The 16,491-nt window shown below is 40.6% G+C and overlaps 1 protein-coding gene across 5 annotated transcripts in view; it reads right to left on the minus strand.

Moving 5' to 3' along the window:
- Positions 1–14,093, minus strand: part of SLC20A1 (solute carrier family 20 member 1) — a 23,972-nt gene extending 9,879 nt beyond the window's left edge. The window contains exons 1-5 of one of the 5 annotated variants that reach the window (XM_044084260.1): positions 14,002–14,093; positions 9,279–9,869; positions 2,532–2,672; positions 1,238–1,323; positions 777–873 (exon numbers count right to left, since the gene is read on the minus strand). In XM_044084260.1, the coding sequence (XP_043940195.1) occupies positions 777–873; positions 1,238–1,323; positions 2,532–2,672; positions 9,279–9,627 (673 nt within the window). In that variant the 5' untranslated portion in view covers positions 9,628–9,869; positions 14,002–14,093. Of the gene's footprint in view, positions 1–776; positions 874–1,237; positions 1,324–2,531; positions 2,673–9,278; positions 9,870–10,847; positions 10,873–12,086; positions 12,341–13,266; positions 13,594–13,804; positions 13,926–14,001 lie in introns of those variants that run through there. The other 4 variants (XM_044084262.1, XM_044084261.1, XM_044084259.1 and 1 more) reach the window with 4 other exon arrangements.
- Positions 14,094–16,491: the final 2,398 nt, after the last annotated feature.

Raw genomic sequence — 16,491 nt, forward strand, 5'->3', positions numbered from 1 at the left:
ATATATATATATATATATATATATATGTGTATGTATATAAAATAAGGTTTTCATCGATTACTCAAATTTACTGTGGGTTGGGGGACGCCTATAGGGTTGTGAAGGTAGGGGGAAATGGAATTTTGCCATCTAACAGCATGCTATATGTCGGAGAGGGTGCTTTTGAACCAATTAAGTGACTGGGGAGAAAGCCCTATACTTGAGAGCAGAGAGGAAGAGTGAGAGATGGTATTAAAATGCTTTAAGTTGGGGGGGGGGGGGGGGGTGTTGCTTCTAATGCCAGTTTGAGCAGTCTGGTTGTTCTTTCGGCTTTTCCCGGTTAGGGGTCACCACAACGGAACACTGTTCTGCTAATTATCGGCAGTAGTTTTTTACGGTGCTGAGGTGCCAGCTCAATGCCCAACCTTCAACTAAGGCACGCCCATTTACTGTACAGAATGAAAACCATATTATACTTGCAAAGGCTCACATCAGAGCATGTACCCCAAGTCAAATGTACATCCCCTAATGACCTACAGGCTTCCCACATCTAACACAAACACCACAAGATAAACTGACATCAAGGTCACAACCGTTTCAAGTAAGGCTGTGCACAGTATAAACAGATCTGAGCTGCGACTTGCGCACACATTCAACGTGGTAAAATAATCATCTGCTTACAGTTACGTTACACAGCATGCACTCTACTCGTTCTACATGCAGGTTGCATATAAAAGTTCTGCTTTCAACAGCATCCCAGAAAATAAATCTCTTTGAACCAAATTTCCATTACTTACAAGATGATCCTGAGTAAATTATGGAGAACACATTGATTGCTATAGTACAAGCGTAAAAGACTGGCAGTGCACGCAGACCATTAGGAACAGGGTCTTCCTACAGAGGGGGAAAAAAAATTTGTAATTTAAAATCAGTAAATAAGAGACGGCCAACTTTAAAGTATATACAAATGTATGTTTATCTGCAGAGAATGGACTAGTCAAACAATAGAATAGATTTTTAAAACTGTAGGTTCAGAACTTCCACGACAGTCTTTTTTTACGTGACTAACATTCCAACTTCTCTTTCTAAAGACAGCTACATTGGCCGTCAATAATCCAATGGGAAGAGACGCCAGCTGTTGAAAGTCCCTGCTCCATCACACTGCAAGATACTCAAGTTCCTCATATCTGTGACCCCCCCCTTAATACACACATTAAAGTAAAGACTCAAAATTTTGCAACAAGCAAGTCTGACTCACCTTACGAAGAATAAACATACGGACAAAAACAAACAGAACTGCAGACATGATGCCAGACAGCAGAGGTGAGATAAACCAAGATGCCACTGGGAAAAAAAAAAAAAAGTTAAAAATAGGGATATATATCCAATTTTATTTTAGGACTCAAAATTAAATTTCTACTCACCCACATTCTGGCCTACACAACATTCAAATGCGAAGATCATCCTACCTAAACAGCAGTCACCCCCTCCCCCCATTTTACTTCCTAGTTGCCTCCTCAACCAGAACTACAGAATTTGCTCTTTTCGCAAGATCGATCATGCAAATAATGCAACCCTCCCTCATCACTACATTTTGCATATTTTATGTACAGCTAACACCTTTATTTCCTATACTCAACAATATACCTTACCCATTCTGTGGCAATCCCATATTAATTTTCCTTTTTGACAGCTGCTACTGGTCATATTCACACAAAGGTTTAGTCTATGATGAATCCTTAATCACTGTGCAACAGATACTGGTTGTGGTCACAAAGGGTCTGCTAGAATCTCGCTGTACACTCTCACTAAATAGGTTTTTGAAGCTTTTTCTCTGGCCTCATTCTGAAAAGGGTCTTGCATGGCCAAGTCAAACTTCGTGCTCCAGCACGGAGTCAAGGTGTTCATCAATTGTCACCACCTCTTGATTCAGTACCACTCTGTTACAACAAACATTTCCAACCAGATGCTACAACAATCATATGCAAAATCTTTTACAACTGCTCCTGCATCACCCTGGTGTAAGTCTCAATCTACACTCAAATCTCACCAAGATCTAGTGGTGAACCACAAAAATGTGTACTTGTAGAATTAGGACTTTTCTAATTTCACTGTGCATCAAGTTAGCCTGGAACACGTCACTGAATATTAGTCCAAGCCCCATAACCAAGGTAGGCAAGAAATGCCTTCACTTTACTATGCATAACTAAGTGGGCTTAGCACACACATATACTAGTCTACACCCATACTCTAGTCTTTAGGCAAAAAGAACACACATGCCCATTGGGACCCCTGAAATTTTCAGGCAAAAGTGGTCAGAGTACACAATGAAGCCACATTCGAAAGACATTGTGTGGTATTATTCAAGGCAGCCCTAACATGCAACCATTTTAGTACACTACACAACTGCCTTAACGAGCATCTCCCCAACTTTTCATATAGTAAAAACGGGAATAATTTTAAATTTGTAGCATTTTATCACAGACGTGCAAACATGCAGTTAAGTGCATCTTTCTCACTGTACTCCTTTACAAATACTTATTTTTAATTACCGATTTTCAGTAGTTGCATCCAGTCAACTCCTCTTTGCCCTTTGGCAACAAGGGAGAATCCAATGGTGGCACCAACAATACAGTGGGTTCCAGAAATGGGCAACTTCAAAAATGAAGCAATTAACTGCCAAACAGCAGAACCTGTGAAAGAAAAAAATAACCACAGAAATAAAATATACAGTACAACTGTCTTTTTTAACAGCTAACTCTAGGGAGCAGCTACAAGCTTCCTATTGCCAAATTATACTTTCAGGTGATTTCAAGCCCCCCCCCCCCCAACAGCAAGTTTGCCACTTACCTGAAATAAATGCCAATTACATACTGGAATACAGGGAAATTAAAAAGCATGGAGGAATACCCAAATTAATAACATAGCAAGAGAAAATTTTTGCTTGATTTAAAGTCACATTCGACACACCTTATGAGATCGAGGCAAAAGTGTTAAGGGTGTTATTGGGAAGCTTAAAGCTTGACATCAACTAAAAAATCTCCTCTAAACTATGTCAGAAGTAACTAGCACTCCATTCTCAGCATATCCACATTACCCGTGCATCCACTAAGGAAATTGCCAATAAACACCTACTTGTGAAAATCCTTCAAATGGCCAGTTTTCTATGCCTCTTATTATAAGCAAGTCTGGTTGACATTGTATACATTTTTTTTTTGTAAAATTTCATGTGCCACAATAAACCATGTCCTTTGTATACCTAACAAAAATATACAGCTTCAAGTTTGGACAAGAAGCCCTTCGGAGCTTTCCTGTCAAAAGAAATTGCAAGGCTGGGACCTGAAAGGACTATGCTAGGAAATAAAATGTTCACACCTGGCATAAAAAAAAAGTATGCAGGGAGGGAGCAGATACTGCAGTGATCAAACATCTATTGGCTTGGCAAGTTCAAACTTCTACAAACTTCTACAACGTTACTATGTTCATTCCACTGATCACTGTTGCAACAGCCTTGGCTATATGGGTAGACTGTCACAGCTAACTACATTTGGGAGGTGGAAGGAGCCAAGTCCAGAACTTCTGGGGAACGGTTCTAGCAAAACTTGATCTGGGCCTAGAGAAGAAAGTTTACTGTGCTTTGTAAAAGTATGTACAGAGGACCAAGTAGCAACTTTTAGAATACTGCTAGAATCCAACCCTGTAAAGAGATGGCCTTGGCCCTGCCTGAACAGGATTGGTTACGAAGGGTATTAAGAAAAAGTATCAGCCTCAGACCACTATTTGAATATGTTGACACAGGTCGTCCCTTCTTACCTTCACAAGAAAAAAGTGACCCAAAGATCTAGGGTGCAAGTTCTATCAAGACAGTACCAGAGTAGTCTGAACATCCAAGATATGGAGGATCCTTCTCAATTTTAGATTCAGTAAAGAAAACGGGGAGATAGAATGAGTAAATCACGACAATGTTTTAGGCAGAAAAGGATAGAGTCAAACCAAAGTCAGAGCATCAGTAAAACTGCTTTCTGTGTTAAGAACAAGCCAGACAGATTAACTGGTTTAAATGGAAGGAGGGGGCTGCCTGCCAGCTTACTTGACAGCCTCTTATACAAGACCAGTTTCAAAAACATTTTGACACAAGTCTGAAAGTTGTCTCTATGGGCAGACATGCTGAAATGCTCAATAACTGAACCAAAAAATGCCTGTGGATAGTTGGCTCACACATACTGTACAAAAGCAGAGAACTACCCCTGAATGGGTGCTGGTATGTTGCTGGCACCGACTAGAAAACCTTTTACATTTGCCAATACATGACTTTATAGTAGCATGCTTTTTACCTCCATTAGTACCTGCTGCATGCCCCAAGTACACAGACACATATCATCCAGGCAGTCAACTGAAAAGGACTGATGTTTGATGCACTCCAACACTGTTCTTACGTATGTAGATCCAAAGAAAAGCAAAGGCATCAGTCTTTCAGGCATTCCCCACAGAGTCCCAGAAGAGAATCTTGCCAGTTGACTGAACTGTTCAAAGAGGAATCAGCATGGTCTGCTTTAAGAACTCACCACAGATGGATGAAATATGACCCTGATCTAGTTTCCTAAAAAAAAAAAAAAAAAAAGCAAATGTTTGCAGCCAGTACAGAAAACCACAATCAAAAACTGGAGCCAAACTGAAAATCAAAGGTCTACTTTAGTGTACCAAATACAAGTAGTTTCTTTTTTCAGTCCTTAAGAAGGGCTGGCTGATTTGAGGGGTGAGGATTTTAAGAACTATTTGGAACAAAAAGTAGCCTTGTGGCAAATCAAACTAAATTCCGACAAGAAACCAGGACCGAATAACACTGTTAACATCAAATGATTAGTGTACATGTGTTTACAATATTTAAGGTTTTACGACAATTAACAGTTTACTGATGTTGTGTTTTAATTGGTTGGTGGGTTTTAATTGGTTGGTGGCATTTAAACAAATTGTAATTTTGCATTCTAAAGAAGTCTTGACACGCTAAAGTAGACCTTTGGTTTTTCAGTTTGGTTCCAGTTTTTGGTTGTAGTTTCCATTCATGATGGTCTGCCCTAGTCCTACTCAAGTTTTGTATGCCACCCAATTTTGCTGATGTAGGGTGCCTGAAGAATGCAAATGTGCTGGGAAGCCATACCCCAAGCACATCTTCAACTTCTCAAGGCAAGAAACCTGGACAAATCCTGAAATAATGGGGGGCAAAACTAGGGACAGATTTTAAATAAATATCGCTCCTGGATCCCCCTTGCATGTTGATATTACACAGGAATATGGCATTGTCTGAAACCATTTTGAATTGGTCCCAGTGGCCAGATGGTTCAGAGAGTTTAATGCCTTGGTTATGGCAAGGCCCCTAGATATTTATGTGCTTGGATATGGTGTCCCACACCCTTGCACTTCAGCCCCTCCTGAAACTGCTCCCAAAGCAAGTCAGAAGCATGTGTGACAACTGTCTGCTTTGGAGCAGGGGGACCTGGATTTAAGATTATATACACTATCTCCACCAAAAGACTTCCCAGTGCTGAGGTTTGTCAGAAGAGATGTCAAGAATAAAGGGTGATGGGGTTAAATGGACAACTTGAACAGATCAAAATAAGGATCTATTTTTTTCACTATGAAGAAAAGAGGTGTCCCAGGATCACATTCTTGTGTCAGAGAGTCAAAGACTTGACACCATGTTCTCGAAGTCCCACATTCTACACGAGATCCGTTATCCAAGAGAGATTCCTGGAACTTAAATCAGTGTAATAATGTTGTTGTCTCTTTTGGCTTTTCCCAGTTAGGGGTCGCCACAGCAGAACTCCGGTCTGCTAATGATTGGCAGTAGATTTTACGTGCAGAGTTGCCGGCCCTGATGCACAACCTGCAATGAAGGAATGCCCATTCACGCATGTCTCCACACAGAAGACGCTCTAGCTGAGAATCGAACAGGACAACGTCTTACAGTGAGGCGACAACGCTACCGCAGCACCACCACCCCAGTATAAAATCAGTGCAATAATAAGTTGTCTAAATATGGGAAAATATGGATACTCTGTAGCCAGCAATGACCTACAACTGGAGCTAGACACTTGTAACACTTTTGGTGCAGTATAGTCAAAAGATGAAGGTGGAGAACTGTTATGCTCCAGACATTTAAGAAGTGTTTGAAGTCTGGATGAATAGGGATGCGAGATAAGCATCTTACAAGTCTAGTATTACCAGGAAACTTGAAAGAAGAGGTACCAGGAAGTGAAGCTACACCACTTTGTATTAGGGCACTATGTTTTAGTAAAGATCCACAACTGATCTGGAAGCATTTTCTTTCTTTGGCACTAGGAAAAAGATTCTGGTATGGATAAGGAGGAAGACCCCTCCTCCTCCTGTCATCTATACAAGAAATAGCCACAGCAGTGTCACCCACCTGCAGCAGAGGCAAATCACTAGACTGTTGTGGTGGCAAAGGCTGTGGGCGGAAGATGCTTTATGGCCCAACTGAAATATGGTGCGTCTTTCCTGGGGAAGAATAGCAGCAAATACCACTAACTAAAATTTACAACAAAGAACACAGTAAAAGACTTTTCAAAACACTGGCCAGCCCCAAGGAAAACAAATGCTCTACAAAAAAGATGTTTTCAGTTAGTTAACCCTATTTTTAAACTGACAAAAAAAGCCAAGTGCTCCATTTAAAAAGTGCATTACAATCTCAAGACAGTCCATTTAAAATGCAACACTCCTAGCTTTAAAATAACTGAGAAAGGAAAGTAATCCCATCCCCCCAAAACGAAGCTTATCTGCCCAGCAATGGAAGTTGATCCTCAAAACACCCAGAGCAGCACACTCTTCAGCAACAGTAATGCTCTGAGGGGATCAGAGTCCAAACTTTTCTTTTGGTCAGCTCTGCTTGACAGTTTGGGCACATGGAAGGTACCCTGAAGCTTTGGAAGCTTGTCGGCTGTTCTGCCCTTGGAAGGATATAATCCATATATTTATTTATTTTACATTTGTTTACTGGGATAGTCCGACTGGCTACTTGTCTATTTTCAGCAGAGGCCTGGGGAGAAAGCTCCAAAGGACATTACAAAGATTACACATCCAATTAGTTACATAGAAAATATAAGTTATATACAATGTTTTAGTTTTGTTCCCAAAGGGACTCACAGTTTACATGGTCAGACAGATTAAGGCAAAACTCGTCAGTCTGGTACCGTACGTAGTAGAGTTAAAATATTGTTCAGATTGGATTTCCTTTTATAGCCAACAAAGTTGGAAAACAGGGATCCCCCCAGCTGAGTTATTAGCTTTGTAGGCAGATCCTAGTGACCTCACGTTTTGTGGGCTATTAAGAACCGATTTAGTTGAATTAAGCTGCGAAGTTCTAGCCACTCGTTGTTTCAGGTTCTGGCAGTGATGTGTTCTATAGGTGGAGCCAGTGGCAAATGTGGTTATAGCCGTTAGAGAGCTTATACAGTTCAGTTTTATTTAGGTTCGAGAGTACAAGAGAGGCACAAGAAAGAGTAGATGCAACCGGGCGACTGCAATTCTAGCCAGTGGGGTTAGAAATGACTTGTTTCTGTACAGAGATCCAAGCTTCTTATTGATTGTCTGTATGGTTTTGTTGACCTGTAGGTCAAATTTAAGATCTATAAGAAGCCCTAGAAGTTTTGTATGGGTATCTGGGGAGATAGTGGCACCATGATTGGATGCAACAGTGAATGAAAATGGGGTGGATCTGCAGGTGGGGTGAAGAACAGATGTTTAGTTTTATTGGGATTCAGCAACAGACGTTGGTTGGAGAGCCAATAGTAATATGGAGAGCCAATAGTATTACATGTGTTTTGGGTTAAGATTTGCAGGTCAGATGGGGAGGTGGCCGAGCAGATGAAGAGTGGAATCATCTGCGTATTGAATGCAGGTGGCTTTAGGGATAGCAGTGTAGAGGTTGTTTAGGAGAGACGAGTGAGTAGTGGTCCTAGTATGAAGCCTTGAGGGACGTCAAAAGTGAGAGGTAGCTGGCTGGATAATTTGCCCTGCCATAATGCTGCCTTTTGCCTGCCAGTCAGGTATGACTGGAACCACTGGATTGTGTGTTGACTTAGAGAAGTTGATTTTAGAGAGAATGTGGAGTTCATGGTTGACCATATCAAAGGCTTTTGATAGGAAAGAAGACAGAGGATATCCTATTATCATTCCTGTTTTGGTTTATGGCATTAATAAAAGAAAGGATGGCAGAGGAGGTACTGTGACCTGAAGCCATGCTGGGAGTTGGACAGTAGGTCATTTTGTACAAGGTATTTCATTAGTTCCTTGTGTAGGCATTTCTCCATCATTTCAGCTAGTGGCGAAAGTACAGCGATGGGTCTATAATTGGATAATTCAGTGGAAGTTCCACCTCTATGGAGTGAGATGATGTGGGATATTTTTCACAGGAATAGCACCTTCGGACAAGGTTCTATTGATCAGTATAGATATGTGGTATACAATGGCTTCTGCAGGTATTTGTAGGTACTCTGCAGGGAGCTGGTTGGCAGAGAGTAGTAGGTTTTAGTTTCAACAGTGTTCTGATAAAGGTGGTGGAGATGGGTTGAAATGTAAATTGGAGGTAATTATTGGGCAGATCCCGCGGTGGTGGTGCTGCTGCGGTAGCTTTGCCTCACAGTAAGACGCTGTCCGGTTTGATTCTCAGCTAGAGCGTCTTCTGCGTGGAGACATGCGGTAACGGGCGTACCTTCGTTGAAGGTTGTGCGTCAGGGCAGGTAACTCGGCACATGAATATTAACTACCAATCATTAGCGGACCGGAGTTCCACTGTGGCGACCCCTAACCAGGGAAAGCCGAAAGACAACTGGGCAGATTGGAGCAGGGATTGAAACTTTGTGGGGGTAAGGCTATTGCAGAAGTGATCAATACAATGAACACCACAGCATACTACCCAATTATTACCAAATACAGCACATATAAACCTACACAACCTCTAACTTAAGCTTCTCCACAGGTTAAATACCCCAAACCTGTGCAATGCATTTTATACATGGAGGTTGCCCAACGAGTCAAGAAATTGCTGCCTCTTATGTAAAGCTATAGAAAAGGTGGTTTCTAACTTCAAAATTAGACCATGTACCTCTTATCCTTGTACCCCCCATCAATTCAGCTGCAAAGGGAAAGTTCTGCCTGTTAACCAGTCTTCCCTGCAAGTAGTACGCTTAATATAGTAGCCCGTAACTTACTGGAAGCAAGCAGATTTTACTGAAATAAAAGTTTACATAAATTTAAACAGATGGCTCAATAGCCAGACTTACCGAACATGGCACTAACAGAGCCAGCCATCAGCAACTGTTGGGTGGAGTTGTACATCGTAACATCAATTATTCCCTTCCGTATTGTTTCACTCACTTTCGCACCCAGCAATACTGCGCCCAGTGTTTCAAAAATGGATGCCAGGATGCAAGCCTGTCTCATAGTCACAACCCCTGACCCCACAGCTGTCCCAAATGAGTTAGCTACATCATTGGCACCCACTGAAAATGCTAGGACAAAAGCAATGATGAAACCCAGCACAAGCATCCAAAGATAATCTTTCAAAGGGCCAGTGGCAGGGTTAGTTACTGTGCTAGTTAGCAGCTCTACTAATGCCGTTGTCGATTCCATTTTTCACACCCTGAAATGGCACTTAACTTAAAAAAATAAATCTTAATTACATATACAAAATGAGGTATGAAAATACTTTAATAAATAATTTTTAAGTCAAATTAAATAGAATGTAAACTTTAAATTACTGTTTGCTATCCACTATGCATAGTGGTAAGAAAGTTTTTGTGGCTTAACACAGCCGCCCAGATTAAACTAAACCCCATTGTGCAGAAAGTGAGTGAAGACAGGAGTTCTTCATCCTAGAAAGAGAAAAAAAGGTTAGGTTAGTGTCAACACTACCTAGCCTAACTCCAAAATTAACCACACACTTCCTAAACTTTACATCTGGCAAATCTGTCATCTGCCAGCATGAAAAACAAACTACAAATGTACCAGAATACCAATCACTGCTGTCAACTGCAAAAACAGCAAAACTATGCAATGCCAAATGACCACTGAATATGATCACTTATCCTGGGTGCAATATCTGCTTAACTTTACATATTTCGTGCCCACTGTCTTTTTTTTTTTTTTGCAGGGTTACACTTATTCAAGGAAGCAAAGAGAATGGTGTACCCAAGGAAGTGTTTTTCATCAGCTGACATTGACAATCCTGTAAAGAAGCTTAGTAAACATGCAAAGAATGTGGACGCTACTTTGAGACATTAAGTGTGGGCACAATATTAGGAAAATATAGTATTTTTTCTGTTAAAGGAACTGGATGCTTAACATTGCAAACACCATGGATACACACTTCCCAAACACAAAGTACGTACCGCTTTACACATTAACATGTCCGTTCTGACAGCAATCAAGCTTTCTCCTGTATATTCAAAACAATTAATGAAACTGACAGCGCAGAAAGGATTAAAGCTATGATCACCTAAAATAGCCATACACGTTGGTCAAGGAGTAGGCAGTGCTACCAGGTTAAATACCACCCAAGAAATTTATTTTCCTGTGCCCCTGTCGAGCACAGCCACAGAAGTGATATTCCTGTAAGACTTAATACTACAATCTGTACATGAAATTTCCACCACAAAATCCCAGGTTAAAATACCGCATGTGCAAAAAATAAAAAACAAAGTTTGCATAGTGCAGCTGGTTATTAAAACAGACTACACAAGTCACTTCGATCATACAGCAATAATCCCACATATCTTGTATGCATCAAGTAGGTCCCACATATTGAATCCCTTACACTATTTATGGAAGGACACATTTCATTCATAACTTACATAAACAAAACAGATTTATCCATTTCAAAATTCGAACCGACTTGGCGGTTTGGCGCCCATTTCAAACAGCCAATACTTAAGCAAAACAAGACAACAGCTATACCTTCCCGCCCCTCAAAGACGGCCATTCAATTTTAAGCTTCCCGCCGCTACATTACATCACCGCCGCCGGAATATGACTTCATCATTCTAGCCCGTGACAAAACCGACGGTCGCCTTCCAAAGTACAGAGAGCTAAACAATTGAGCCCTTTGTAGACTTTGACTTGCTGAAACAAAGTACTGTACTACAGCAATTAAAAAGCACAGTCTATCGGAAGATAATGTTTAATAGCTCGGAAAGCAGGTGTTCTACACATACCTAATCTACCCTGGTTTAGTCATGTTTGGGCTGTACCTCATGAATATTGTTTCCTGGAAAATCATTAAGAATGAAGTCATTACATTAGATACATTTACGGTTCGGATTTCATACTTCTCAGAAAAATGCGCACTTGTGTAATATTCATTACTATGGTCACTTCCTACGTCTATAAAATTAACTATTTAAAACATGTCTCCAATGTTGCATCTTTGTACTACGATTTCCGATTGTGAGAAAACGGTGTACGCACACATGAACAACCACGGCCGATGTCTAGCAATCATTTTTAAAAATACCACGTATAAGCGGTTAGCATAACGTTTGCTGACCTAACTTATCAAAAATCCAAGTGCTTCATTCAGAATTAATAGGGAACGAAGCTAGAAAATTACAGCCACAATGTTATGATCTGTGCAACACACAGTTTCGCTCCATGCAACAACCGCCTTTCCATAATGTACAATTATAGAAACACTACAAAATTACAGACTCTATAAACTGACAACAGTAGGACTTGCCACGGTGATATCTGCCATCGTGCCCATACGACTCTTCGTAATTTGATGACACTGCGCAATACTGTGTGTTGTGAATTACAAAACACATGTAAAAACCCTCGGACACTGTCAAATACACGCGTGTAGGCCTTGTTAATTTTGCGGAACCCTTTCCCACCCATAGAGAAACAGGCAACAGTATAAAGACCATTACACACGAGTCCTGGCAAAACAGTTACTTGAGTACAGATCATTAGAACAATAAAACCCAATTAATCACGTAGGGAAAGCCACGCATCACTTCTCTGCGACAAGGAACTAGCCGCTACAAACAGATACACCTTTATAGGCCAGCTAAATGAAAAAAAAATGTACTCACCAACAACGGCGATCTGGATTGAAAGTGATTAGACAATCCTCCCCAAACAGCAGCCCAACCAGACCCTTGGGTGATGCTTCACAATCAGTGGAAAATATTGACAAGTAGAAATAGATAATACTATAAAATGTTAAGGGGAAAAAAGCCTAAACAATTGAGACCAATCAATATAACCCCCTAAAACAAATGCTAAATGTCAAATTGAAAAATCCCTCAAAAGCACTACACTGCCGCCATTTAATCTGCCGGTATGAGCGTGAGGGAACCTTTATTTATAAAGGATAAAGGGGCGTGTTCCCCGTCTGCGTCACCGACGAAATCATATGATGCTTCTGTCTGAAAAATAAGTGTCTTTTGGTTTTTAAACGTTAACTTATTGTTAAAATCAAAATGCACAATTCGTTTCTAAAAAGCACGTGAATATATTGACAACAACAAAGACTCAATTTCTGTTACCTACTACACGGTTAACACTGCTAAAACTTCACGTGCTAAAAGCATTGACGTGAGCAAGCCCTCTGACGGAAACAGGCACTTAAAGCATAGTCAAGCTGCCCAGCTTCTTTGCTCGAGTTTGTACAACGCAATAATAATAATAACAGGATAAATCCCCCCAAACAATGGGTTAATTTTTAGCTATTTACTGTAAATCAGTTAAAGGAACTAAAGATTTTGCAACTCAGCAACATTCAATTTCTGAGCAATAAATACGAAACAATATAACGTGGCATTCTTGACTAATCGTGATTCTGAGTAACGTAAACATCGGGGACAGTTACCTATAGTGGCTCATATACTGGGGAGTATGTATGCTATAGATAAAACGCAGGTCAGTTCCTCAAACCTGATCGTGTTTATTACTAGAGATTGTTTATATACCACCCCTTTTCTCTGGCAGAGAACACGCGGAGCATATCACAAACGAAATCAATTGCTTGTTTCTGAGTAACTAACTGCAAGGATGGAGACGGGGTAACGCACATAGCTCTCAATCTTTGACAATAAGTTTGTATTATTTACCACCGATTTTTGCTTAATATCGGCTGTATTACGATCTTTTTCTTTCTAGAACATGGTATTTTTAGGAAACAACGTGGGATTTTCCACAATATACAACTGAGCATTAGGTGATACATCCACAAGTTAACAAAAAGGAACAGTAAAGCAAACCAGGTCTTACTAGCATCGGTTATATTTGAAGATAGACTAATCCCTGCTGCTGACATCTTTAAGGAGATCAGATAGTGAAATATGCGGCGTTGTTTGGCTGGAAGTACGACACGATTTGGGGAGGTGGGGGTGATCAAGTCTGTATGACAGTTACTAAAAAAAACTTCACAATAGTAGGTGCTCACGGCTGTTGTCCGTTTTTACCATCCATTAAAATAGCCCTCATCTAAATATTTAGTAGCATGCCAGACTGGCAACGCTTCATCATTGTGTCCTCTGGGTATCTCCACATACCAATATACTGTCGCTCCCCGTTTTTAATGCGTGTGAATGACAGGAGGGGTGCGGTTGCCTGTGTGTTGGAAAAGGCCGCAGCCGTTTCTACTTTGAAATGGCTTAACAGGATGACTCCAGAATTAATATATTTTTTACTCCCTCGCTGCACATATTTCTTAGAAGTAATATACCAGATACTCCAAAGGTACTTGCAAGTAGTCTAACATAGTTGATACGTTTTTCTCATAAACCCTTGTTTTACTCTTACGAACCCATTCCCGGTAAGTACTCCAGCGCGAATAATTTCTTGCTTTTACGAGTCACGACCTCCACTTAATTCATAAGCTGGTTATTCAAGCGGTATTGTTTAACATTTCTCGATAGTTTACAATAGTAATTAAGTGCTCAGTATTCATATACTCGTGCCTGTTTATTTTTTGCATTTTAATTATTTTGCCACAGCCATTACCGAATATGCGTCGTTTTCCTCTTAGGACGATTGTTACAGTCGCTGAATTACGCACGCCTTACGGCGAAAAATTGAATGCTTCTTAACGGTAACCGGGTTTACGACCTTCGGGGGTATTAGTTCAAATACACCCCTTTTTTTTCTTTTAGGATGTACTGAAATCAAGATTATGTAGATGGACAGCAACATATGCCTGTAGTGAGGCAGAATTTAATATTCTTAAGAGGGCAAACTTCCTGCCTGTGATTGCATGCCACCACGTACCCCAACTTTCAACCGATATGATTTGATTTAGCCTTGTTACAGCAAAATTTACTTATTTGCTCGAATGTTATCATGGGAACATACCTTATTCAACAAATACACTAAGAAAATACAAAGATTCCCAATCGCCATAGAGCGTAATATTGCAAAAAAAAAAAAAAAAAATTTGTGAATTTTGAAAAATAAGAAAGTGCTCTATTTTCGATCTGTTATAATTATAAGGGACTATGCTATCTTCTTCTGGCTCAGAGGTTTACAATTACGCTATACTAAAGGGTATTCCCATTTCTCAAAGAACCAGTAACATTTGTATTTGTATTACGCAGTTTCTTTAGGCCTTATCCCGCTTTTACAGTCTGCCGATGAAAAAGGAATTATTGTAGGTGACTTCACGTGGTCTATACTACCTTTTGAGTTCTCACTACCTAAGGTAATACTTTATGGTATCTACATGGTATTCCGTAAAAATAATTTGCGTTACGGACCACATTTACTTGGGTGTATGGGTATTGTATTAGGAACGTACCCTCGGTGTGATTGACAGGTGAAACGGGCGTGTCGTGGTATGGAAAAGACTGCTGCAATTTATTTTATTTACTTCGGTTTTGCAAGGGGGAAAGCACCCTTGAAAATACTAACTCCGAGATCGCACTACCTTCCTTGTGACGAAAAGGGCAAACGAATAGACAATGCATATTCATACCGCCATCGATATGGATATTACTTTACTTTCACTGATTGTTGGGTGGTGGGCAGGACTTGCTACTGCGCCTTTGGCAAGTTACGTTTTTAAAACAAAACCTTTATTTGAGATTGGAACAGCTCTACCTGTCTTTACAAAAATCTAAATTCATAACCTACTTGACAGGTACCTTATCTTACCATTGATGCTTACAGAATAATCTTACATGCTGCTTTAAGAATTCGTCACATTGTTCAGAATTTCTTTAGTTATCCATATCAAGCATTGAGCTCTATGCAGAACCAGCGCAACAAATTTAACACATTGTTCATATTTCCATTAATGCTTCACATCAAGTATCGAGCTGTATAGACAGAACCAGCTCAGCACATTGTCATTCCATTGCATCATTGTGAACATATGCCTCAAGATTCCATGTTTAACAAATCAAGGTAACCAGAAAGTAATATTAATAACACAGAGACTTCAGATGGATTAAATGGCCGCAGCCGTGCGTTTATTGCCAGTCACTGTCATTGACCTTTTCTCTAATAGAAGCCAATTATTATGAGATGTGCGCAAGGCAGGAATATCAGGGAGGCCATTTATTTCTTTCATGGCATTTCCCTAAACCTACAGGACAACAGACAGCACTGTCGATATCCGGCCCTTCATATGCATCATACCCATTTCATAACAACTTTTTCACAGTTCATCACAATTCTGGGCCGCCTTACAATCTGCCAAAGGGCCATTGCTGGGCTGACAAGTCCCCTGGCAACAATCCCTTGGGGCTGTCTGGCCTGTGGAAGGTCCAGCTGAAGAGTCCTGTGACCCCCCCCCCCCCACACTTACCTTGGCCTCCCTTACCTTTCCTGCCTTCCACCACAGAAGGGAGGAATGTTCCTTCCTTCCACACCAGCACATCTCAATCTACTCTTGGTGAATGCCCTTCAGAGCTAGACCTGCCTACAATTCCTTATAAAAGACCTGTGAACCTTCTTCCGATAAATGAACCTCATCCTTCTCATACCTATCCGGCCACCAGACCCGAATGCCAGGGTGAGGAATGTATAACCCCTTAATGGCCTTTAAAATCTTATCCATAGAATTATTAATTCTCCGTCTCATTCTTTCCACAGCTTTCATGGACATAACCCATTTCCATCTTTTCTCTGTACCACTTCTGACCAACAAATAATGGCTTGTGGCCAGCATTCATGTATGCAATTAAACTCTCGTACCATTAAACTAATTAAATATTTTATTGGTTGTTGACCAATATCATTGCCCCCTAGGTGTAGCACGATGGCTGTAGGAGGTTTACCACTTCTCGCTGCTTGTTGTATTACTGTACTAAGCTGGGGCCACCGCATTCCTGACACCCCATACCAAACTGTTTTGCCTGAAGCTTGTTCTCTTTCGAAGGATAATCCTGGCCTGCTCTGCACCCAGAGGTGGAGTCTCCGAACAAAAGAATAGCCAACTATCCAGATGTATTTCTGTTCTGATGATGTGTCTGCTGAAATGCAATGAACAAAACT

This window comes from Protopterus annectens, chromosome 9.part0 (genome assembly GCF_019279795.1).
Source record: "Protopterus annectens isolate FY-2018-M chromosome 9.part0, PAN1.0, whole genome shotgun sequence".
In the NCBI taxonomy this organism is placed as follows: Eukaryota; Metazoa; Chordata; order Ceratodontiformes; family Protopteridae; genus Protopterus; species Protopterus annectens.